The following is a 27,496-nucleotide window of genomic DNA, read 5'->3' as shown; positions in this document are numbered from 1 at the left end:
AGATAGTGGATATTGAGGGTTGCTGACTGTAAAAGTAGGTAATTTGATCAAATTTAAAGAATGATTGGAAAACTGCTAGAAAGGACGGGCAATGATGTGAGTTTTTTATTATTTTTTTTTCTTGTGTTGTATAAGATGTGCTTCCTTGCATCTTGTTACTAATACCAATTCTATAATTATATATAAATTATACACTGGTGTGCAAAATTTAAGGATCAGTCAGGTTTTCACCTGTAGCCTCTCATGGAGTGGCCTGGATATGGGAAAAGCATACCAAAGGAACCTCGTGAGGTACAGAAATGATGAAGGAAACAACACCAACACAACAACGGAAACAAAACGGTACAGAGGGACTTTATTCAAAAATGGCAACATAGCACTAATGTTTTGATAAGTTCTTGCAGTGACATCGTCCATTCCTCTGTCAGCACCATCTTCAGCCAGGTGAACATTTTTTGGTGGGTGTGGACGTGCCTTTAGGCATCTCCCCAGAGCATCCCATATGTGTTCGATGGGATTTAGATCGGTAGAATGGGCAGGCCAATCCATACAAACAGTGTCCTCACTTTCCAAAAGCATATCAACAGCTGCAGTGCAATGGGGGTGTGGCATTATCATCCATAAACATGAACTCGGGGGCCATTGGGCACCTTGGAAGATGCACACGGGGAAGGATTAGCTCAGTACAGTAGCATGCACCATTTGCAGTACTGCCTGCCAGTATCTGGAGTTGTATACGTCCATCCAAGATAGCGTCTCTCCAGACGAGAACATCTCGACCGCCATATCAATACCTTTCAGTGATGTTTGCAGGTTGACCATGTGCCAACCTCTCGCCAGATTAGCTGACATCCAGAATCGCTGCTGAGACTGAATCTACTCTCATAAATAAAGAGTACCTTAAGTAAAGATTTTGTGGTTGTAACCTTTAGAAATAGTATTGGTCCTTAAGTTTTGCGCACCAGTGTATCATAGTTAAAACTTCTATTACAACAAAGTTATTTATTTTCGGTGTCTATGTATTGTGTATATATTATATCATTTATAATTATTTTACTTATTTGTACTCTTTATTCTTTTGTTTAATTATTCTATCACACACACACACACACACACACACACACACACACACACACACACACACACACACACACACACACACACACACACACACACACACACACACACACTTAATATGTTGAGTTTAATAAGTGCAATAAGTTTAATTAATTATTATTATTATTATTATTTTTTTTTTACTTTAGATGAGATCATGATGGTTGGGGGATGCAAAGATTCTAAACATGGTTGTTGTCCAGATGGGGTAACTGCTCCAATTGGTCCCAACTTTGAAGGATGTCCAAAACTTGAAATTTCACCTGAAGAAACATGTGAAACTACAGAATTTGGTTGCTGTGCTGATGGTGAAACACCTTCCCTTGGCCCTTTTAAGTAATTCTCTTGCTATTAAGGAAACTAGCATAATTATCCATAAATATGTCTGGAATTCTTGATTTAAAATTTTTTTTTCTTGTTCACACTTCCCAACTCATAATATTATTATTTTTTATTTCTCAACCACGGTATGATTATTTTTCATTTCTCAACCATGATATTATTTTTCATTTCTCAACCACTCCCCTCCATACTTACCTTTCTCCCTTTCTGTTGATTATATAATTGTATAATTTTAATTTTGCCATCAGGAAAGTAGTCCTCACCAATGTTTTAACTTTTGTCATTTTGATCTGCTCAAAATGGCAACCATTAAAAATTATATAAACAGTGACATATGAACCAATATAGTAACGTCGATTTTTTTGATTTCATATATATTTTTTTATTTTTTGTTTCTCTTTCTAGTTCTACGTTTTTCTTTGATTTCATTCATTTGATCTCCTCCCCCCTCAGTTTTATTATTTTTCAGTTTGTTTGAAATTTTATGGTTGCCTATTAGTTCCAACCTACCCTCTCCACAAACACTAATTATTATATAAATGCAATGATTTTTCCTCTTGTTTCCTAATTAGGGGAGGACCCTATGGAATAGAGATGTACAAATGTATCCCTGATTCACAAAGGAGGATCAAAGGGTGACAGGGGTAATTACAGACTGTTAGCTTAACTTCTGTTTCAGGAAAAATAATGGAAATCACTAGTTAAAGAAATAATACAGGACCATCTAGAGAAGAATGCAGTTAAACTTCAGTCACAGCATGCATTTGTTAAGGTGTGATTTTGTACAACCAATTTGATTGGATGCTGTGATGCATTAACAAAGGAACTGGAGGCAAAAAATTATTTTTACCTAATATAGTAGTAGTAATGGCAAATGATGCAAGAAAGCAAGTTTATATAGCACCAGCCAAAAAAAAAAATAAAACCCAGTTCATCCATCCATATCCTCCAAGAATTTGTCTAGTTTTTCCTTGAATTAATTCAACACATCCACCTCCACAACAACCACAACAGATGGAAGCTTGTTCCAACAATCAACTACCCGCTGGCCGAAGGCAAACTTCCGCTTATCTATCCTGCAACCATCTTTCCTTAGCAAGTAGAAGAATACCATTAACATTCAGTGTACTCAATCGATCCAAGGCTTTAAACACCTCGATCAGATCTCCCCACAGGTGCTTGGTCTTGAGACACTGCAATTTACAGAACTGAAGCCTTTCTAGGTAAGAGCATCCATTTGTTCTCTCCACCAATCTGGTTGCCCTTCTCTGCACCCATTCCAGCAGATCTGCAGCCTAACCATGGCCTTATGAAAAGGGATAATCACCTCCTTATCCCTGCTAGCAAAATTCCTGTATATCATTGACAAAACCCCATGAACTGTCCCAGCAGCCCATCTGCACACACCTATCCTTAATTGTGCAATCCAAATTTCATATCAGACTGCACAATTAAGGAACAGGTGATATAGGTATCACACTTTAAGTACTGCATACAGTTCTGGAGACCTTATTTTAGGAAGGAACTGAGATCTGTTGGAGAAGAACAGTGAGATTAGTGAGGGTAACAAAAGGTTCCAATTCTGTAAATTGCGGCATCTGGAGCTTAGGCACCTGTGATAAGATGTGGTTGAAGTGTTTAAGGCTTTAAATGGATTGAGTGAATTAAATGCTGATAGCAGCCTTACTCTTTTTCTGATAACATAAGGGACATAAATTGATAATTGATTATTGCAGGATAGAATAAATTCAAGTTTCTATTTATTCTATTCTGGAAGTTTAAATGAATTCATGGAAGAACTGTAGAAATTATTAGACGGATGGACAGGTGATATGGGAAGTGTGTTTTTTTTTTTTTTTTTTTTTGGCTGATGCTGTATAAGCTTGCTTTCTTGCATTTTCTGCTAATACTAATAAGAATTATAAGAAAGAGCATTATGGTGAAGAGGTTGACTGTATAAAAAAAAAAAAAAAAAATATGTATATACTGTCAGTCTGTGCAGGTAGCACAATGGTATCATCACCGTCCTCCCCACACTGGGTGGAAAAGGCCTGGGTTCAAATCAAATCGATGACACAAGGAACTTTAACTGGCTTTTTTCACTCTATGACTGAGATTAAGACTAAGATTCCACATTGTAGGCCCAAATACAGATTTTTGTGGACCTCCACTATGAACAGTTCTAGTAACTGACCCAGAAGGAGACTTAACACTGACTTTCCTGTTGAAGTAATCCCTGATTACCGAATAAATCTTAGGGGCACATTTAGCTTCAAGTAACACCACTAAAACACTTTGCCAGTTTATTGTATCAAATGCTCCTGCAAAATCAATAAAGATACCTAGACAGTTATCTTTATTGATTTTGCACACAGTATCTTTATTGATTTAGCCTGTGATTACTGCATTACAGTCACTAGCTTCCTAAGTACATCATCCATTCCTTTGCCTTGAGTGAAACTATATTATGCATCTGACAGGGCACTATTGTTACAGACATATCTCATTACTCTGACAACTAACATACGTTCATAGATTTTCCCCAATCTGCTCAGCAATGCTATTGGATGGTATGAAGCCACAAATCCTGGAGGCTTCAATGGCGATTTCAGAATTGATTTCAGCAATTCACCTTTCCAAATATCTGGTAACATCCCATATCTCAAGCAGGCATTTTATATATAGTAACCAGATACATTGGCATCACATGAAAACTTCTTTTTAATGACCTCACCTTCAACCAAAACCATACCAGGACATCTGTTATTTTTTATTTTATTAACTGCTATCTCCAGCTGCTCTCTTTAAAATTGGGGCTCATTTCCCACACCCAAATAGATCTTGTTTAGCAACTTTAAGCCACTGTTACATAATAATTTATTCCATTGATAAATTATTATGTAAAGAGTAATCTGTCTGTTCAATTATAAGTTTCCCCACCTGTTCATATTCCGGACACTTTTTATCTCTAATTGCATCGAGTGGCCTGACTTATTCCTGATTGACATACAATTTGCACGTGAGGGCAGTTTTCAAATATTAGGACAAGTATGGTATGAATATTCACTCTTAGCCCAATGACTGCAAACTGATTCATGACATCTACAAGTAGTAGTAGTAGTAGTAGTAGTAGTAGTGGCATGTGATGCAAGAAAGCAAGTGTATGAGCTTATACAGCATCAGCCAAAAAAAAAAAAAATCACACAATTCCCTCCAAATGCCTGTCCAGTTCCTCCTTAAATTTATTCAACCTATCAACTTCCACAACGACAGATGGAAGTTTGTTCCAGCAATTAACCACCCGCTGGCTAAAGGCAAATTTCCTCACATCTATTATACATCTGTCTTTTCTTAATTTGAATTTATGCCCCCTTAGGTTCATAATCTGAACAAGTGGAAGGATCCCATCAGAATTCAGCGTGCTCAACCCATTGAAGGCCTTATGCACCTCAGTCAGATCACCTCGCAGGTGTCTAGTCTCCAGCCACTGCAATTTGCAGAACTTAAGCCTCTCTTGGTAAGAGGATCCCTTCATTCCCCTCACCAATCTTGTTGCCCTTCTCTGTACATGCTCAAGCAAATCTCCATCCTTCCTAAAATGAGGCCTCCAGACCTGTACCCAGTACTCAAGGCATGGCCTGTCCATTGCCTTATACAGAGGGACAATCACATCCTTTTCCCTGCTAGCAAAATTCCTATATATCATTGACAAAACCCCATGACCTGCCCTGGCAGCCTGTCTGCATTGCTCAGAAAACTTCATATCTGACTGCACAATTACTCCCAGGTCATTTTCATTTTCTACCACCTTAAGTGTAGTACCACATAGTTGGTACGTTTCTCTGGGGCTACTTCTACCCATATGCATGGCGCCTCCGTAGCCAGGTGGGAAGGAGCAACAGTGCGTAGCACATGCTTCTTGATTAGACCGGGGTTCGAGCCCATCACCACCAAATACGGAGGATGCGGAAAGGTCAAGGAATTACCACCGCATATCCCGGAGCAATATGGCCTTAGTTGCTAATGCTCCTAAAATCTAAATAACTAACTAACCCATATGCAGTACTTTGCATTTGTCAAGTTTAAACTTCAGTTGCCACTTCTTAGCACATTTACCCAAATTTTCTAGATCCTGTTGCAGTAGTACACTGCCATTACTGTCATTAACAACCCTGTCAACATTTGTATTATCTGCCAACTTTGACACTAAGCCTGATATACCTTCATCAATATCATTGATAAATATACAAAACAACAGTGGACCCAACACTGAACCCTGTGGGACTCCACTAATAACATTAGTCCAAGAAGAGCAGCACCCATTGATTACCACCCTCTGTCTTCTTCCACTCAACCATCCTTTTATCCATTGTAGCAACTTACCCTTAATACCATTCTGCTCCAATTTGTACAATAGTCTTCCATGCGCAACAGTGTCAAAAGCTTTCCTGAAATCCAAATATATGATATCAAAATTATTTTTTGCATCCAGTTCCTTTGTAACCACATCATAATATCCTATCAAATTTGTCAGACAAGACTTTCCCTTAACAAACCCATGCTGTGTCTGAATTATTGCTGCAGTCTTGTCTAGATGATCCTGCAATGCATCTTTAACTAGTGACTCCATTATTTTATCTGGAACAGAAGTTAAACTAACTGGTCTGTAATTACTCGTGTCACCCTTCGATCCCACTTTGTGAATTGGGGATACATTTGCACATCTCCAGTCCGTGGGGACCTCCCCTGAGTCCACGGATGCTCTCATAATTATGGCTAAGGGTTTGCTTAGTTGCTTTGCCGCCTCCTTTAGTATAACTGGATAGATCCCATACACCCCAGGTGCCTTTCTTATGTTTAACTTCAACAATTTCTCCTCCACTTTGCTCTCAGTTATTACAAATTCATTAAGCACCCTGCTACAATTTGATAACCTTCTGCCATTTCCAAACCTTAATAACTCCTCATGTGTGAATGTAGATGCAAAATACTCATTCAGTTTGTTTGCTATCTGAGCAGGATCTTCAACAGTTGAACCATAGATGTCAAGTGGACCAATCAGATTCATCCCCTTCCTTTTAGAGTTTATATAAGTAAAGAAATCCTTGCTGTTTTTCTTAGCATCTTTTGCCAAGGATTTCTCGTAATCTGCCTTCGCCTGCCTAACCTCCTTTGTGACCTGATTACAGACTAGCTTATATCTGCCATAGGCTTCTGAGTCGCTTGATAATTTATATGCATCCCATGCATTTTTCTTCTCTGTCACCAGTCTCATTAGTTCATTTGATAACTATTTAGACCTAAACCTTGAACAATATTTCTTAATAGGTATGAACCTTTTAGTAGCTTCCACGATTAATTCCTTGAATGCTCCCCACTTAGAATTTACTGTTGGTAACGTCGTCAGTTGATCCCAATGTACAGAATTTAAAAACTGTCTGAGACCACTGTACTCACCTTTACGGAAGTAAAAACGCTTTCCTTTACCCCTGATAGTAATTATATCTTTAAGTAAATCCCACATCAGTACACTGTGATCACTGCCACCTAGTGGTTCCTTTATCTGCAAATTCTTAATACACGAATGATCACTGGTGATAACCAGATCAAGAGTATTACCCTCTCTGGTTGCCTCTCGTACATGCTGCTGCAGAAAACAATCATCCAATAAATCCACAAAAGTCTTACTAGTGTGCGAGTGACCAATTCACAAGTTCCAGTCAATATCTGGAAAGTTAAAATCCCCCATTATAAGACATTCTGATTTACTAGCCCACTCTATTTCTCCGTGCCTGAACGAGTGACAATTGTAACGATGGTTATGAGATGAAATGGATTTACTCTCCATGACATCATTCCTACATATATCCGTCCTTTACATAATAAGTAAGTGTAGACATACTCTGACATCTCCATTACCCAATTTCTATCTGTTTTAACTTTATTAATGCTGTTGAAGCAGATTAAAATTTCACTTTCCATTTCCATCATTGTCATCTTCGTGTAACTTAAATTACTTTCATAGAGGTCATTCATGAAGTCATTCTTACTTATGTCCTCTTGTACATCATAGATTATTAATTTTGAGCTTGGTCTCCTTGGTTTCAAAAAGAGAACCCTAAGCTGCCGAAATCTTTTATTATGTTTTATATTATTAATGTCATCTTCATTTTCTAACTTCAAAACAATACCTTTCTCTGCCATTTTCCTCACTTTATGTATTCTTACAGACTTTAGCATTCCTGTAAAAGCTCTGCAGACAGCTTTCTAAACGTCATTACCTATTTAAGGTGATAACCATCCTTAGCCTTAATAACAAGAACATGACAGTTTATCCCTTTGTTCCTCAACTAATCATTATTTTCCACAGTATTGTCCCCTGAACTTGTTTCGGGATTCTTTTTTATAGTATTGTCCCAAAGCCAAGATTGACTGCATCACTATATAAGATGTTATTTTTTCATAAACCAGCAGTTCCACCATCCTATTCCACTGTCTGCAATCTCTGTAATTCCCTTATTTGAGCTTGATAATCCTCACCCACATGCTCCAAACATGACACTTTTTCCTTAAGACTTTCATTATGTGCTCCCATTTCAATTGCTGTGTTCTGAACTTCACGACACCTTGAGAGGATTTCTGCTGTAGTCCTATGACTTATTCCATTTCCTTTTTCAAACAGAAATTGCTGTATGCTACTTTGGATCATTCCATTTACCTTCATCACAGAGCATAAACAAACTTGGCCATCTTTAACCATAGAAATACTTTCAGTTTTTTCTTGCTTCACCTCTGTGTGATCACAAGAATCCCAGTTTATATTTTCATGTGCTGCTCGTTCCATGATATTATGTGATTCTAAACTGTTGTCATCTAGTTCAAAAGTCAGGTACAAAGGTATGTTTGTTCAGCACCAACTATGTGAGTTGAACCTGCAAGTGGAGATGTTGAACTTCCAGCAAGGATTGTTCTCCAACAACTCAAGGAGTTTCCAATTCACTGTCATGCAGGAACTTCATATCCATTTCCACATTCCGGTGTACTCACTCTGACACTAACGCCTCACATGTATGAAACAGTTTCCATCTGGTGTTGATTTTTTGACAGTACAGGTCATTTTCCTTGGAAGGAGGAGTATTTTCAAAAATATTCCGTTTAGTTATTTCTAGATTTGTACCCTGCCTAAAAGTTAACAACTTGTGATCTAACTCATTACAAGCACGATCTCTAGCAGAAAGGGGATTGTCCTCAAGCACTACCCCAGACACAACATCCATCTAGTCGCCATTATTTAAATTTAGTGTAATGCAGTTTTTGCATTAAAAGTAAAAAAAAAAAAAAAAAAAATTAAACTACAGCCATTATCAACCCACTACAGGATGGGAACCTCCTCAACCATTCATGTTGAGGGAAATGGACCATAATCTGCTAAGCTGGTCCAGTGTGGGTTGGCAGATCAACCGTATTTAGCAGTCAAGGGCTTGAACCCCAGTCTACTCACAGAGCACGTGTTACTGCACTCCTGCTCTTAACCACTCGGCTACAGAGGCTGCTACATTTTTCCTTTACACTAACCTTATTCTCCTTATTGTCTCCCTAAGGGCTAGCTGTGACTTGATTCTTCAAGTCATCCTTATGTTTGCCATCCATTATCCAGGTTTCTACCCTAGACACAACATCCTCCCAGTTGTCTGTTACTTATATTATACTAATCTTATGTTACACTAATCTAATCTTATCTTCCCCACTGTCATCAAGTTTCTCCTTTCCAGGAATTTTATCAGCTGTGACTTGTTTCTTCAAGTTGCCCTTACATCTGTTGTCCATTTTTCTGTTTTGGTTTCCTTTTCATCACACTTTTTCTTAGTTATCTCTGCATTTTTTGAAGCATCAGTTTTGAAGTTTTCTTCATGTAGAGCTAGTGTTGTTCCTGATTCTCTTTTAGCTTTACTATTTGGAAGTATCAGTGGAATATCCGTGTGAATTTCTAGCTGTGAAATTTCCATATCGCCAACACTCTAAAATTCTTCAGGAGACTCCTGTTTGGTGTGTGATTCAGTGAGGTCCATTTTAAGGCTTTTTATTTTAGCATTCTCACTGTAAAAAAATGAGGCAATACACCAGTACAGCGACAGTTTAAATAATCAGGTGGCACTCTAATCTTCTACCTTCTGCAACAATGATATTTGAACCAACTAGTTATGGTTCCCGAATACTTCAGGTGAATGTTATGAAAATATTTAAAAATTTGTTTCTTCACAAAATCACTCTCAAAGGAAACAAAAGTTTGATCCCAGCAAAGTATGAAAATATCCTCATATCATGCAATAATTCCTCATTTTGAATATGGCCCACAGGTTGAACTAAAGACACACAAAAATACAATATTAGCTCCCTCTGCTTTAGCATAGATAGCCATTGGTATGAATCGTTGAGAATATTCCAATTGTCAAAATGAAATTTTAACTCTTACAATCTACAGTATATAGTTACCATTTTTATAAAACAAAATATGACCCCTAGTAGAACTTAACTTCCTTTATCATATCTATATATTTATCGAGCTTTTTAAGAGTTAATTACTAATAAATTATCAGCATAAATTGCAACACAAAGTTATGTGACTTAACTGTTTAAACTCCATAACAGCACCCCCTTGCAAAATATTTATTGTTATTCAGCAACCTTTACATAATCATGAGTAGTTAGGCCATTCATATTCATTGGACAATGTGGTTATTGTTACCCCTCAAGCCAAAATATTCTCACTACTCTGAGCTCTTTGCTTTGCTGCTCTAGTAATAGTTGAAACTTAGATTAAAAACACTATGCCTTAATACTATTGTCATAATGAGTCCAATAATATGCAATACTATTCCCATTTGCTACAGCAGAATATACATATTATGCTATAAAATTATTTTATGTAATGTATATAAATTATATTTATAAACTGCATAATAATACACAATATTGATAACACACCTATGGATTTATATAAAAGAAAATTGTGCTTATATCAGTACATTGAGTACAGTGGGGGAAAAATTTTCTCCTACATGATCTGTCATTTTTATGTCAATTCCTCACCTAAGTAAGAAAAAAATTTTACCTAAATTTTAGCTGCATTGTGATGCTACCATGCAGGTAATGCAGTACTGTCCAAGACATCAACATAAACCTCAGCATTTGTGGTTTTATCCAAAATAGCCAATGGTACCAGATGAATGCAAGTAATAAATTCACTAAAGATTCTGAACAAAAAAAAAAAACACTCCAATAAATTTTAATTAATAAAATAGTCTGTTTATCAAAGATAAGAAATCATGACTGCACAGTAGTTTGCCTCATTTCCAGTTTTCCTTGAGCAACTACATTAATACTTATCTGTATTATTATTCTTACACATTGGTTACTAACTTTGAATAATTTTCTTATGTGTCACCACTGTACCTACATATAATCAAACTTTATTTTGATTACTTTTAATCCTTCTCTGTAGGTCTTATCTTTCATAACTTAGTTTATCAATTATTTTCCTAACCTTCTGGTTTCATGGTTCAACTTAACTGTACATATTATGGGATGACTTTTTTTTTATTTACTGTTACTTAGACACTCACATTATCATAGCATCTTAGAATCAGAAATTTACAATTTAGCACTGACTTTTATGGCTAGTTAAATATATTAATGATAAAACCCACTAATTTATACAGGGTGTCTCAAAAATATTGGTACAAACATTTAGGGGAGGTAGGTAACATCTAAAGGAATGTGAATCGCATAGGAACCCATAACCGGAAACGTCACCGTAAGTCGGTACATGGCACTATTCATCAGTTCACGAGAGGGAAAATTTCTGGTTTACTCATTCAAGCAGTAGTCACCGCATGAAGAGCATGCATCGATATACGAACTGTGAGCTGGCAGACATGCACCTAGTGTATGGATTAGCAGAGGGCAATGGACGAGCCGCTCAACAAATTTATGGAGAACGCTTCCCAGACAGACATGCACCGTTTGTTTGTGCATGTGCATCAAAATTTGTGCAATTATGGGTCATTTAGAGGTAACAGGAGTAGCGTGGGCAGACCACATTCGACTCGAACTCTCGCCATGGAAGAAAGTGTGTTGAATGCCGTCCAGAATAATCCTACTACCAGCACACGTGCCATTGCCTCTGCCTTAGGAGTGTCTCCCTGCAGTGTACAGCGTGCCTGGCACGACAATTCCTTACACCCCTTTCATTTCCAAAGGGTTCAGTTACTGCTCCCCCAAGATCATCCTGCAGTTGTGGCTTTTGCACAGTGGTTTCTCCAAGAAAGTGTTCAAGATTTGAATTTTCCAGCCTATGTTTTGTTCACGGATGAGGCTTATTTCACTCGGGAAGGCATTATTCAATCAGCACAATGCTCATGTGTGGGCTCACGACAACCCACACGGTGTGCACCCCCATGCAGCACAACATCGCTTCGCAATAAATGTGTGGGCAGGTATGGTCGGTAACTGCTTAGTCGGCCCATACCTGTTACCATCCTGCATGAACTCCACTAAATATCGGATCTTTCTTGAACAAGTTCTACAAGGGTTACTTGACGATGTTCCAGCAAATGTGAGCTGCAACATTTGATTTCAACATGACGGGGCGCCTGCCCATTATGGAAGGTGTGTTCGTGACCATTTGAACAGGCGTTTTGGATGTCGATGGATTGGCCATGGTGGACCCGTTGCCTGGCCCCCACGCTCACCTGATTTATCGAGCCTTGATTTCTTTCTTTCTGTGGGGGGGCCCTCAAATCTATCGTGTATGAATCGCCTGTGGAGACGGAAATGGATCTCGTGGTGAGACGGAAATGGATCTCGTGGTGAGACTCGTCTGCGCTGCTGCTACTGTTAAAGAAACTCCAGGTGTGTTCGACCATGTCCACCAATCCATGCTGCGTCGGTGTCATGCATACATCGCGTCTCATGGTGGAACCTTCGAACATCTGCTGTGACATCATGAAATGCATCCATCTCGTACTCCATTGTTAATATTATGTCAAATAAACGTTTGCCACTAATTACTGTCTTGTGTCATTTCTGCTTCTTGTGCTCTGCTACTACTTTCCCGTGACGTTTCCGGTTATGGGTTCCTATGCAATTCACATTCCTTTAGATGTTACCTACCTCCCCTAAATGTTTGTACCAATATTTTTGAGACACCCTGTATATATTTTAATATTGATATCCACTGCCCTACCATTAATAACTGGACACATGCATATCTACAAATACTTTTATTTTCAGAAAAACTAATAATGTGTGCTTATTAACTAATAGCATTTAGCGAAAACTAATAGCGTTTAGGCTTTATGGCAACCTCTAGCCTCCATGAAATGCTCTCCATCAGTATTTTGTAAATGTCCTCCAATGTTTTCGACCATTTGGCCTTCAAAGCAGCAACCAGTTTAGCTCTGTTTTTTGGGCAGTCTCCCCTCATACACACCCAGCAATCCAGTACATCCCAGAGGTTCTCTATAGCAGGGGTGGCCAACCTAATTTGTGATGTGATCTACTTTTTTTCTTCAAAATGTTGCGCAATCTACCATCTCAAGAATTTCATTGCACATGGTTAAAAAAGTTAATCAACACATATTGAAAAATGTTTATAAATTTAAAAATTAAATACAATTCAGAATTCTTATTTTAAATTATACGTATTTAAAATTTTAATTTATGCGAAGTTTGTGTCTTTGTGTCATCTGCAAAGCTTCCAAAATGGGGGATATACTGTGATAAGGCCAACCGTAAAGAACTTTTGTTTGCAAGTCTGTAAGAGTAGAGTGATTCTTTGTCTTTGTTTGTTTGTTTCAAATATGAAAAGGCCGATTCACATGCACTGTGCTGCCACTTTATTAGGTACACCTACCTAGTAGTGTGTTGAGCCTCCCTTAGCCTTCAAAACAACCTTAATTCGTCTAGGCATGGATTGAACAAGATGCTGAAAACGTTGTGCAGGAATGGAGTACCATGCAGACATGAGTGTGTCACGCAGTTCCTTGAGATTCGACAGAGCTGTAGGCCTGCAGCGAACAGCCCTTTCCAACTCATCTCAAAGTTGTTCAATAGGATTGAGATCCGTGGACTGAGTGGGCCACTGCAGCAAAGAAAAGTCATTGTCATGTTCCTGGAACCATTCCATAGTGATTCGGGCTTTGTGCACCGGCGCATTATCCTGCTGGAAGTAACTATCTGACTGAGGATAAACTGTCAACATGAACGGATGCACTTGGTCAGCAACGATGTGGCATTCAGACATGAATCTATGGGTATCAATGGACCCAGCGTGTGCCAAGAAAACATTCCCCACACCGTAACACTGCCGCCGCCGCCACCACCACCACCACCTTACACAGTAGTCGTCAGACATGATGGGTCCATGGATTCATGTTCTGAGCCTTCAATCAACATGATTCACAAGGAACTTCGACTCGTCAGACCAAGCACTGTTTTTCAATCCTCGATATCCAGTGCTGATGTTGCTGTGCCCACAGGAGATGTGCTCTCTTGTTCTTCATTGATAACAAACATGCGCGATGTGGCCGTCAGTTGTTGTATCCCATTCGCTACAAAGTGCGACTAGTGTTCCATTGTGATATTTTGTTTGCTTTCACAATTCTAGCCATCCTTTGAACTCTCTCATCAACAAGTGATTTTCTTCCACAGGAGTGCCATTGAGAGGATGTTTTCTGTTGGTTGCACCATTCTCGATATGCTCTTAAAACTGTGGTGCGTGAAAAGTTCAGGAAAATTGCCGTTTCAGAGGTGCTTTGTCCAGCATGTCTTGCACCTACTACCATGCCACGTTCGAAGTCCATTAGATCACTCCTTTTCCCCATTCTTGCTATGGTTTGTACGCTTAACTGATGGTAGAAAGGTTGTTCTGCTGGATTTATATCCACAATTGTGGTCATGTGACTTGTAACATTGTGGAACAAACCATTTGTGTGCACAGCAGGGGTGTACCTAATAAAGTGGCAGCACAGTGTAGATATGTGGAATCAAAACAAGAATTTAAAAGTTCCTGCATTTTTTTACATTTGGGTACTTTTCTCGGCAAACATGTTTCCAAAAGTCTTCTTCTGATGATGTGGCTTTTAGGAAGATATCGTTTCACAATGTAATAATTTCATTTTCAAGTAATATTTTTCTCCATATGAAAAATCTCAGCGATTTTTCTCTGCAATTTGTTTCGTATCTAAATCGACATTAAATGGATAAGAAATATATTGAACAATGTCTTCAATTGTTTTAAAATTAATGAATCTGGTTTCAAAATCATCCACAACTTTCTCAATATCAGAAACATATTTCTCACTATTAAATTCAAAACAGGATATTTTTGCAAATGATCTTGCTTATTTGCAGAATGATCCGATTTTGTTTCTTTGAGATCCTTAGCCATTACCAAAAACTGATATTTACGTATATGCAGAAATACTACTAATCAGTGTGTTGAAGTGCCTTTCTAAATTTCCTTTTTTTGGGTATAGCCATGGAAGCATTGCAAATCAAATGACATTTTTCTTTTATCATTACAAAAAAGTATTTTAGTTCCCACTCTTGATGTAAATGATACGTTTTGCTCTTTTTCATAGTATTCATTTTAAATCAAAGGTTATTAAATTAACTTATGTGTACTGCCCAGTTATTAATATCAAGCAGGCTAAATAAGAATTTGACACATACACTAGGCTCTCCACAACATAACTGTGTGCATTTTCACTGGACAAGCCTAGCGGCTGCGCGACGACAAGAATAGTCACATGATTCAATGGATTTCCAATAAGCATATGCAGTGGGGTGCATAATAATGATATTTAGATTTTGACTAATCTTTTTATATACATATTTAAAATTTGTCACAATCAAACGAAATTAAAGCCGCGATTGACGTGTTGGCTACCCCTGCTCTATAGGATATATTTGAGCTCTAGGCTGGCTAGTCCAACTTTTTGATGTTCATGCCTGTCACAACAAAGGAGCATGACATAGAACATTTCTTGCTGACAAGGTATGAGCCTTTCCCAATGTGCTGCCACAATGCAGTTAATGCATTATTGTCCAGGATATCTAGATAGATCTTAGTGTTTGTAGTTTTTGTCCAAAAACAACTAATGGTATTAGTCCAACCTATGAAAATTAGCCCCAGACCATCATGCTACCTCCGCCAACTCTGTCAACTTTATTGTCAGTTTGTTGCAGTCTGGTAGATTGCTTGCTCTGTACATCCACCACACTCAGGCACAACTGTCAGACTGATAAACCATTTACCATGACTTGACACTCCAAAAGCACAGCTTTCCATTGGTTTGCTGTTCAAGGATGGCATACCTTATACCAAGCTAGATGGTGTCTGGCATTAATTACCTGGGGTGATTAGTGGCTTGTGGATGGGTGCCATATCATGCCTTGCCCAGTGCACTGAGCTGGTAATAGCATGTGACCCAGTCATCTCACTGAGAGCTTATGCGTGCTGTGACAACTTCAACCTCCATTCCAATCCAAGTGGATGATTCTTTGCAGGACTCACCAGTCACATTCCATCAGCTTCAGTGACTTTCTGGGTTGTTTTGTGATCAGCCTGCTTCCATTTATAGATCGCATCATCAATTGTTGACCTAGGGAGCTTCAATCCCATTGGAATGTTACTACAGTAATACCCCGACTTACGCTACCCCGACTTACGCGAACTCGGAGTTACGCGGTTCTTGATTTTTTCGTTTGGCAACGCTGCCGCCCACTATCTTCAAGGTCGTTTTTCATATGTTATCGATATACGGTGCGACGGCGGAGATTGAGAGCGAAAGATGAACAAAATTCAACTTTGCTGCTTTTATGTTTTTTATATCAGTGAAGGGGAAACACATTTCACCATAATAACGTAAAAACCAACACAATTCCAGCTATCGGTATAATCGCAAATGCAATTAGATCGAGTTTACTACCAGTTTATAACAGATTTCACTAGCAGAAACGCAACTGGATTTTTATTGTTTTATGGTAGTAACCCCTAGAAATGTGAGGTGTTAATAGTGTATCTCTGCCTTTATGGTGTTGTTTATTCAGTTGCTACATGCGCGCAGCTTTGTTTATGTGTATCAAGCGTGCCACCTCGTTTTGTAATTGTGCTTTATTCCCTAAAAATGAGTAAAATACTTAAAAGGTGTGAAAAGGAAGCGTACTGGTGAAGACACTGCAGATTCAGAGAGAAAAAGAAAAGCAATTATCGATAAACAGAGGCGGACTGGATCAAAAATTCTTACCCGGCAAAATTTGTAGTGGCCTCACACTATGGTTTATGGCCAAAATCACACTGGCCCACCGGGGTTTCCCCGGTAAGGCTTATGGCCAGTCCGCCTCTGTCGATAGAGAAAAAATATGAAATTGTGAAACGCTTTGAGCGAAATGAAAGACTATGTGATATTGCACGTGCTACAGGCCTAAATGAAGCAACGGCGAAAAGCACATGACAATTGCAAACTTGACAGGTTGAAAATTGAAAAGGGCTCAATTGTAAAGGGCTTAAAAATTTTAGAAAACATAGACTCCAACGAAGAACGTGTTATAGCTACAAAGCAAGGAATAAAAAAATTATTAGCTTGCTACGAAGAAATTCTGCGTGAAAAAAAGAACGCGCTGTGTCGTCAGACGAATTTGTTAGATTTTATGAAGCCATCGACATCGAAATAACTTTTTAACGTAAGTCATTTGTTTTTTTAATACATATTTTGTATTAATATGTATAAAGAACTGCAATTTTATTAATATTTTTCTTCTAAACTAGTGTTTTTGTTGGTCCTTGGTCCCAATTAAGCAAAATTTATATGTATTTATATGCAAAGTTGTACCCCGACTTACGCGAATTCGACTTACGTGATTTTCGTCGGACCCACCTATCGCGTAACTTCGGGGTATTACTGTATTATCATTCCATGCTGTAATTGTGTTAACTACTTTATCATGGCATCTTGCATTCATAATTATACTACTCTCTTGCTAAAGGCCTACAAACACATTTATAGTTGTGTCTGACATGCTGCTTGGATAGGGCATGACCAGATGGGATATCAGTGAAGGTGTGTGTCTGTCTGGATGTCAGTGGTAGGACAGTGTATATTAAATTCATACATATTAATGAATTTAATATATAAGCTAATATGTAGTGATTATAAACTAATATGCACTAACTATAAGCTGATATATAGACTATTGTTTGTACTTAATTCACTAATTTATGTTAAAAGACTGTTTTTTTAATGAGTGATCCTAGTGATGATGGTGATGATGATATTAAAGGAAATAATTTATATTTTAATTTTTTCAATAGGAAAGGATGTCCTGTGGTCAGTTCTTGCAATGAAACTAAATATGGTTGTTGCCCAGATGGTGTGACACCATCTAAAGGCACAGGAAGTGAAGAGTGTCCTGAAGATCGTGAATGTAATAGTACGTTGTGGGGATGTTGTCCAGATGGGTTTACTGCAGCTAGCGGAGAAAATTTCACCGGGTGTGATTTTAAGCCTGAAGAATGTTTTAATACAACTTATGGCTGTTGTCCAGATAATATTACAGTTTCTCAAGGTCCAGACTTTTTGGGTTGTGAAGAGGGTATGCCATCTGGAGAAGACTGCATTGAATCATTATATGGATGTTGTAGTGATGGTTTAACTCCTGCAGAAGGACCAAACAATGAGGGTTGTTCTGAAAATATTACTTTGCTAACTGGACCAACAGAGTTTATTGAATGTAATACTACCGATTATGGCTGTTGTCCAGATAACATCACCATAGCTATTGGGCCAGAATTTCAGGGGTGTGATGATTTAGAAGGGAGTGGTGAACCTGAAAGTGAATGCTGGAACACTCTGTATGGCTGCTGTCCTGATAATATTACTTCCGCCAAAGGTTTTAATAATGAAGGCTGTGAAGATAGGAACTGTTTAACCACTACTTTTGGTTGTTGTGCTGATAATGTTACAGTGGCCTTTGGACCTGGTAATGAAGGATGTGAAGAACTTGTAGATTGTATAAACACCACTTTTGGCTGTTGTCCTGATAATGTCACTGTTGCCCTTGGACCTGGTAATGAAGGCTGTGAAGAAGAAATTGTAAATTGCTTAAACTCCACTTTTGGCTGTTGCTCTGATAATGTTACAATTGTCCTAGGACCTGATAATGAAGGGTGTGAAGAAGAAATTGTTGATTGCTTAAACACCACTTTTGGTTGTTGTGCTGATAATGTTACAGTGGCCCTTGGACCCGATAATGAAGGATGTGAAGAAGAACTTATAGATTGTGTAAACACCACTTTTGGTTGTTGTGCTGATAATGTTACAGTGGCCCTTGGACCTGGTAATCAAGGATGTGAAGAAGAACTTGTAGATTGTATGAACACCACTTTTGGCTGTTGTCCTGATAATGTTACTGTTGCTCTTGGACTTGGTAATGAAGGCTGTGAAGAAGAAATTGTAAATTGCTTAAACACCACTTTTGGCTGTTGCTCTGATAATGTTACAATTGCTCTAGGACTTGATAATGAAGGGTGTGAGGAAGAAATTGTTGATTGCTTAAATACCACTTTTGGTTGTTGTGCTGATAATGTTACAGTGGCCCTTGGACCCGATAATGAAGGATGTGAAGAAGAACTTATAGATTGTGTAAACACCACTTTTGGTTGTTGTGCTGATAATGTTACAGTGGCCCTTGGACCTGGTAATCAAGGATGTGAAGAAGAACTTGTAGATTGTATGAACACCACTTTTGGCTGTTGTCCTGATAATGTTACTGTTGCTCTTGGACTTGGTAATGAAGGCTGTGAAGAAGAAATTGTAAATTGCTTAAACACCACTTTTGGCTGTTGCCCCAATAACATTACAATTGCTCTAGGACCTGATAATGAAGGGTGTGAGGAAGAAATCATAGATTGCTTAAACACAACTTTTGGCTGTTGTTCTGATAATGTTTCTATAGCCCTTGGACCTGGCAGTGAAGGGTGCAAAGAAGAAGAAATTGTAGACTGCTTAAACACCACTTTTGGCTGTTGTCCAGATAATGTTTCTATAGCCCTTGGACCTGATAATGATGGGTGTGAGGAAGAAATTGTAGATTGCTTAAACAGTACTTTTGGCTGTTGTCCCAATAATGTCACTGTTGCCCTTGGACCTAGTAATGAAGGCTGTGAAGAAGAAATTGTAAATTGCTTAAACACCACTTTTGGCTGTTGTCCTGATAATGTTACAGTTGCTCTAGGTCCTGATAATGATGGGTGTGAGAAAGAAATTGTCGATTGCTTAAATACAATTTTTGGCTGTTGCCCTGATAATGTTACAGTTGCCCTAGGACCTGATAATGATGGGTGTGAAGAAAAACTTGTAGGCTGTTTAAATACAACTTTTGGCTGTTGCCCTGATAATGTTACCATTGCTGCAGGTCCTAATAATGATGATTGCAGGGAAGAGAGTGACAAAGGATGTGCTTATACAATATTTGGATGTTGTCCAGATGGGGTGGCTGTCGCACAGGGTCCTAATGAATTTGGTTGTTGCAGTGCAACTAAATTTGGATGTTGTCTAGATAATATTACAGCTGCATTAGGTCCATCTTATTTTGGATGTGGTTGTCAAACATTTCCATATGGATGCTGTCCAGATGGCATTACACCTGCCCAAGGGGATAGGTGAGTATTAAATAAAAATTTAAAATGTTAAAAAATTATGTTTTAAACAAATATATATAATTCCAGAATATTACTAATATTCTTTTAATGCCAGATATAATATTATTTTTTTAAATCATAAAGCTCAGTGTATGCTTATGATGGAATAAATACTTTCTGGTGCAAACCCATTAACACTTTAATATACTATAAGTATTACAGAAGAATGCTGTAAGGTTAGGGAAAAAACTATTTAAGGAATGTCCATCATTTCTGAGGACCTCAAGTGGAACAAGTCTGCTAACTCTTGTTTTGATCCTCTGATGTCCAAAAGTTAAATTACAACCATAAAATAGGAACAATTGAGAAAAATATGTACTTGATGGATTTCTATCAAATCCTTTGTGAAAACATATACAACTTACAGGGTTTCCACAAATGAATGGTGGGATTTTGTAAGCAGTGAAAAAAATATGTTATTATTATACAGGCACTCCCCGGTGAATCACTGGAAACATATTTTACATTCCATAGGAATATATGGAGGTATCTTGAAAATGTCTTAATGTGAACCCAATAACACATTGTTTTTTTTTTTTTTTTTTGGCAATTTGTTCCAAAACATCGGAAATTGAAATTTTCGCTATATAACTAAGCTATTTATCTCTCTAAAAGGTCATTTTTATAATGGAAATTGCACTACCCTTTCATCATTATCATTGTTCCGTTATAAGAATCAATTTTGAACACCTTTGTGATATTTTTCTAAAGCACATTTCTGGAGGTAAAATAAAATAATAAAAACAATTTCCTGGTTTATTGGGCTTTTCTGTTAGCGCAATCTATTGTAAATGGGTAGTAAACTCAATCTTATTGCATTTGTGATAATACCGATAACTGGAATTCTGTGGGTTTTTACGTTACGGTATTATGGTGAAATGAGTTCCCCTTCACTGAAATCTTCAATCATATAAAAAACAAATAAATTTTCAGAATCTTCTCTTCATTCCTATTTACTTATTAGAATGGTGAAGGGAAAGGGACCAACAGAAAGTGCAAGTGTTAGGAAATGAAAAAAAATTTTATTTAGAAATGAAGATGATTAAATAATAAGTACGAAGCAGGACAAAGTTTGTTATGTATTGCACGGAATTAGGTCTTGCTGCTTCAACAGTGAATACTATTTTAAGGGACAGTGCACATATATTAAAGGATCAATGCATTTAAGATCAACAGTGATCACAAAACAATGTTCAGGTGCTATATCAAAGATGGAAAAGCTATTAATAATATTAGGATGGAAAATCAGATTCAGAAGCAAGTGCCCCTGAGTCCAATGGCCATTCAAGCAGAAGCAAGAAGTATTTATGAAGATATTAAGGATAAGTATGCCAAACCCCAACCCAAGTCCATGGCAAGCAATGGGTGGTTTAATAGGTTCAAGCATCACTCTGGTTTCCAAAACATTAAAGTATGTGGTGAAGTTACCAGTGCCAATTCTGCAACTGCAGAGAAATTTTGTGATGTGTTGGAAAAAACACTTTCTAAATCCCCACAGCCCTCAACTTCCACAGCGGTGTGCTTTTCAGCTAGAGAGTTACCGTATTTCCCCATGTATAAGACACACCTTTTTTTCAAAAAAATTTGGGGTCTAAAAACTGGGTGTGTCTTATACAGGGGCTGTAGATTTTTTTTTACTTGCATTTCGGGCTTTTTCGCGCTTGTTGTCTTTACGCTCATTGTTTCGCACTTGTTACCGGTATATTAGATTACATTTTGTCACCTTCTGCCCAGAAATGGCTCAGAAAAGATTTTCGTACAGTGCTGAATTCAAGTTAAAAGTGATCCACTTTGCAAAAGTGAATGGAAATCGTGCTGCTGAACGTAAGTTTGGTCCTCCTCCTCCTCCAACTGAGAAAACAATCTGAGACTGGCTACGGAAAGAAGAAACCCTACTGAAAACGCCACGGCAGAAGAAGGCCATTAGAGGCAAGTCAGCAAAATGGCCTGATTTAGAGAGGGAATTGAAGATATGGATTGAGGAGTAAAGGGCAATTGGAATCCCTGTGTCCACAAAGATGGTTCAGCATGAGGCAAGAAGAATTGCTGATGAAAAAGAAGTTACTGATTTCAAAGGAGGACACAATTGGTGCTTCAGGTTCATGAAATGGAATGGACTAAGCATGCGTACACATATCAGACTTGCCCAAAAGATGCTTGAAAGCTATGAGCAGAAGGTCCTTGAATTTCATCGTTTTGTCATTCAATGTCGGAAGACACATCAGTTTGAGTTGGGACAGATTGCAAATATGGACGAAGTCCCCCTTCAATTTGATGTCCCAAGTAACAGAACTGTTGATAAGAAGGGGGTGAAAACTGTAACTGTGAAGACAAGTGGACATGAAAAGAGCCATTATACAGTTGTTCTAGCTTGTTGTGCCGATGGAACCGAGCTGCCTCCTATGCTGATTTTCAAACGCAAAACGATGCCAAAAGATGACATTCCTCGAGGAGTGATTGTCCACGTTCATGACAAGGGTTGGATGCATCAGGAAGGGATGAAGATCTGGTTTGAGAAAGTTTGGAGCAGGAGATCAGGTGGGCTCTTACGCAAACCTGCCCTATTGGTGCTTGATCAGTTCAGGGCACACATAACAAAAAACACAAAGAAGATTGCTGCAGAGCAAAAAACAAAACTTGCCGTCATACCTGGAGGCTTGACATCCCAGCTCCAACCACTTGATATCAGCATTAACAAACCCTTCAATGCTGCCGTGAGAGACGAATGGAACCAATGGATGAAGTCTTCTGGGGACAATTTTACACCAGCAGGAAGAGTGAAGAAACCAGCTATAGGAGAAGTTTGTGCCTGGGTGAAAAGATCCTGGGTTAATATCAAGATTGAGATCGTTGTCAAGTCATTTAAGAAGTGTGGCATTTCAAATGCCATAGATGGAACTGAGGACGAGGGAATATATGAAGACAGTGATTTGTCATCAGACACAGATGAGGACAAGCTAATGGATGGGAGTTTTGACAGTGATGAGGAGTTGTATGAATTTTATGATGAATAAAACTTGAGTTCAATAACTTTATATAATACTTTTTTTTTTGTTTTTCAAATTTTGGGCCCCAAAATTAAGGTGCGTGTTATACATGGGAGCGTCTTATACATGGGGAAATGCGGTAATTCTGGCAGTGACACCCGAAAGGTAAAACTTGCTGACGGTTATGCCTGTCTCCTCTCTCTTTTTGCAATTTGATAATTTCGAAATTTTTCTAATTTTATACATTTTTGTTTGTTATTGTTAGTTTGTTTGTTATTTGGTTTTTTCAGGAGCATTAGCAACTAAGGCCATATTGCTCTGGGGATATGCGATTGTCATTCCCTGACCTTTCTGCATCCTCTGTATTTGGTGGTCACGGGTTCGAACCCCAGTCTAATCAAGAAGCGTGTGCTATGCACTGCTGCTCCTGCCCACCTGGCTATGGCAGCGCCTGTACACTTTTGTAATTTTTCCTGCTCACGAGATAAAAAAATTGAATAAATAATTCTATTACCATGTTTTTCGAACATTTCTTTTTTGTTTTAATCAAATTCAATCAAATTTGCAAGTGCTGCATAAGCATTTAGGGAAATTCCGACTTACATAAAATTCGACTTACATAAAGTTCCGCGGAACGCCACTCTTATGTAAGTCGGGGAGTGACTGTACATTATATTTTTGTTTTATTTTATTCATCTCAATAGGTCCATGTAACAATATTACAGAACTTCAGTGTGTGTACAGTTAAGAGTCATACATCTAACTAATACTGAGTTTTTCTCCATACTTAATCAAAGGTCTCAGCTGCCAATTCTCCAGATTTACAGGTCATGGAAAGTCTAAAACAAGAGGAGAATATTCTGTTCTTCTATTCAGAGAGGAAGTACTCTTATTTCTGCACGTGACTAAATAGTTCTAGATTTCTCCTTGATTTTCTTATAAATAGTGAGATAGCACAATTTTATTAAGTGGCAGTGCATCATTTTCAAATTTGAAATTTTTTGTCGAGTTTCCAGTTTTGTAGATGAAGCAACAGATATTTTTCAGCATCAGTTCTGTCAGTTTCAGTGTGGGAGCTAGCAGATATTATTATGAAAGAAGAAAGAATTGATGTAAAAATTTTCTGTTTATACTCCAGCACGACAACCTAGTCAGTAGAGTTTACAATAAATCGTCAATACAAATATTTATCGTATTTAGTAGTCACGGGCTTGAACCCCAGTCCACTCAAGGAACGTGTGCTATGCACTCTCGCCCCTGACCACTCGGCTACGTACAGCAATCCTAGACTAGAGAACTAATATGTGCACAAGGAAGGTTAAAATATAACAAATTATCCCACATCATACTTGGCATTTTAACAATTCCTCATAGTAACGCTCTTGACAGCCTATCTTCACTGCATACGTTAAAGTATGCAGTGAAGTCACCATTGCCGATTCTGCAGCTGCAGAGAAATTTTGTGATGTGTTGGAAAAAATTATTGGTGAAGGCAACTATTCAACAAAGCAAATTTTTAACGTTGACAAGACTGCTCTGTATTGGAAAAAAATGCCGGATTGAACATACATTGCCAAAGAGGAAAAATACAATGCCAGGTTTCAAGGTGTCAAAAGATAGGTCCACGCTCTTGCTTGGGGCTAATGCAGCGAGCGATTACAGATTAAAACCACTACTTGTGTACCATTCTGGAAATCCTTGTGCATTTAAGGGTATCAATAAAGCCACCCTACCCATGGATTTCCGATCGAACCAGAGAGCATGGATAACAATATCTGTCTTTGAGGATTGGTTTAAATGTTGCTTCATTCCCGAGGTTGAAAAATATTGTAAAGACAAGACAACGATGTTCTTTTCAAGATTTTGTTTCTATTAGATAATGCTTCTGGACATCCTACGCATCTAGATGATTTCAATTCGAACGTGAGAGTCATATTTCTACCACTAAACACGACTTCACTCATCCAACCTATGGATCAGGGTGTTATTTCAAATTTAAAAGCATACTATTTATGCACAACATTTGCTCAGGCATTGTCTGCAGTAGTTACGATGAGAAAAATTTTACGTTAAGAGACTTTTGGAAATCTTACAATATTTACCATGCCATCTTAAACATTAATAAGACCTGGGTGAAAATTACTAAAAGAATGGCGGGTGGAAGAAAATATCCCGCAGCATGTAAAAGGCTTCAAAGGGTTTGAAAAAGACAAATCATATGAAGAGGTTACAGATAAGATTGTAAAGGTTGCAGAGCTACTTCAGTTGGAGGTTGATGCCAAAGATGTGGAGGAGTTAATAGAGGAAGAAGAGAAGGAATTATCTAGCGAAGACCTTATTGACTTCCAGGCAGCGATAGTGAAAGAAGAAAATGCTGACGAAGCTCAAGGTGAACCAAATGAGGAGCCGAGACGCTTCAACCTCAGAGAGATGGCAATGGCAAGGTTTGAGAAGATGGATCCTGACAGCGAATGATTTTTAAAAGTCAACAGAGGTGTGAATGATATGCTTGCTTGCTCTTGCTACAAATAAATCTATGATGAAAAGAAAAAAGCCACCGTCCAGTCATCCATTAATATGTTCTTTCATAAGGTTGAGCAGCCGACCGCTTCTAAATCTTCATAGCCCTCAACCTCCACAGTGGCGTACTTATCAGCTGAAGATGTTGATTCCAGCAATGATGCTCGAGAGGTAAAACTTACTGACGTTATGTCTGTCTCCTCTTTTTTTTTGTAATTTTATAATTTTGAAATTCTTTAAATTGCACGCTTTTGTAATTTTTCCTGCGCATGAAATAAAAAATTGAATAAATACAATAAATAATTCTATTTAGACATTTATTGAACATTTCTTTTTTTATTCAATCAATTCAGCGAGCACAGTTGCGAGTGCTGCACAAGCATGGGGGAAATTCCGACTTACGTGGCGTTCCACGGAATGAAACCCTTACTTAGATCGGGGAGTTTTCGTATATGTTATCAAAATTAATCTGGATGCAAAATTTTTTGCACCCAGTTTTTTTGTAACCACGTTATGGTATCCAATCAGATTTATCAGACAAGACTTTCCCTTAACAAACCCATGCTGTGTTTGAATTATTATTGCAGTCTTGTCTAGATAACTTGCAATGCATCTTTAACTGGTGACTCCATTATTTTCCCTGGAACAGAAGCTAAAATAACAGGTCTGTAATTACTAGTTTCACCTTTAGTTCCCCCCCCTCTTTGTAAATTGGGGATACATTTGCACATCTACAGTCTGTGGAGACATCTCCTTAGTCCACAGATGCTCTCATAATTATGGCTAAGGCTTTGCTTACTTCCTTTGCCCCCCTCCTTTAATATAACTGGATAGATCCCATCCACCACAGGTGCCTTTCTTATGTTTAACTTCATCAATTTCTCCTCCACTTTGCTCTCAGTTATTACAAAATCATTAAGCACCATGTTCGAGTTTGATTAACTTCCGGCATTTTCCTCCCTTAATAACCGTCACGTGTCAATGTAGATGCAAAATACTCATTCAGATTGTCAGCTATCTGAGCAGGATCATCAACAGTCAAACCATCGATATTAAGTGGACCAATCTGATTCATCCTCCCTTCTCGAGATTATATAACTAGAGAAGTTCTTGCTGTTTTTCTTAGCATCTTTTGTCAAAGATTTCTTGTAATTTAACTTTGCTTACCTAACTATCATAGGCTTCTGCCTATGATAGTTATAAGCTAGTCTGTAATCAAGTCACAAAGGAAGTTAGGCAAACGAAGGTAAATTACAAGAAATCTTTGTTGCCTGATAATTTACATTCATCCCATGCATTTCATGAGTTTCATTAGTTCATCTGAAATCCATTTAGGCCTAAACCTTGTGAACAGTATTTCTTAATCAGTATGAAAAGGCTAGTAGCTTCCACGATTAATTCCTTGAATGCTTCCCATTTAGAATTTGCTGCCAGTAACATCATCAGTTGGTTTCACTGTATACAGTTTAAAAACTGTGTGAGACTACTGTAGTCACCTTTACGGAAGCAAAAACCTTTCCCATTACCTCTGATGGTAGTAAATATCTTCAAGTAAATCCCACATCAGTACACTGTGATCACTGCCATCCAGTGGTTCCTTTTTCTGAAAATTCTTAATGCACGAATAATCACTGTTGATAACCAGATAGTGTATTACTCTCTCTGGTTGCCTCTCTAACATGTTGCTGTAGAAAACAGTCATCCAATAAATCCACAAAAGTTTTGCTATTGTGCATGTGACCAATCCACAAGTTCCAGTAAATATCTG

General features: G+C 38.0%; 1 protein-coding gene across 2 annotated transcripts in view; it reads left to right on the top strand.

The window, feature by feature from the left end:
* Positions 1-27,496, top strand: part of LOC150077096 (papilin-like) — a 724,323-nt gene that overhangs the window by 408,345 nt on the left and 288,482 nt on the right. For both annotated transcript variants that reach the window (XM_090386252.1, XM_090386253.1), the window contains exons 17-18: positions 1,266-1,452; positions 17,834-20,182. In XM_090386252.1, coding sequence (XP_090242378.1) covers positions 1,266-1,452; positions 17,834-20,182 — 2,536 coding nt within the window. The remainder of the gene's footprint in view (positions 1-1,265; positions 1,453-17,833; positions 20,183-27,496) is intronic.

Source organism: Mastigoproctus giganteus, chromosome 12 (genome assembly GCF_048544385.1).
Source record: "Mastigoproctus giganteus isolate SK-2022 chromosome 12, ASM4854438v1, whole genome shotgun sequence".
Taxonomy (NCBI): Eukaryota; Metazoa; Arthropoda; class Arachnida; order Uropygi; family Thelyphonidae; genus Mastigoproctus; species Mastigoproctus giganteus.
The sequence above is the reverse complement of the archived record's forward strand: the minus strand, read 5'-3'. Positions and strand labels throughout refer to the sequence as shown.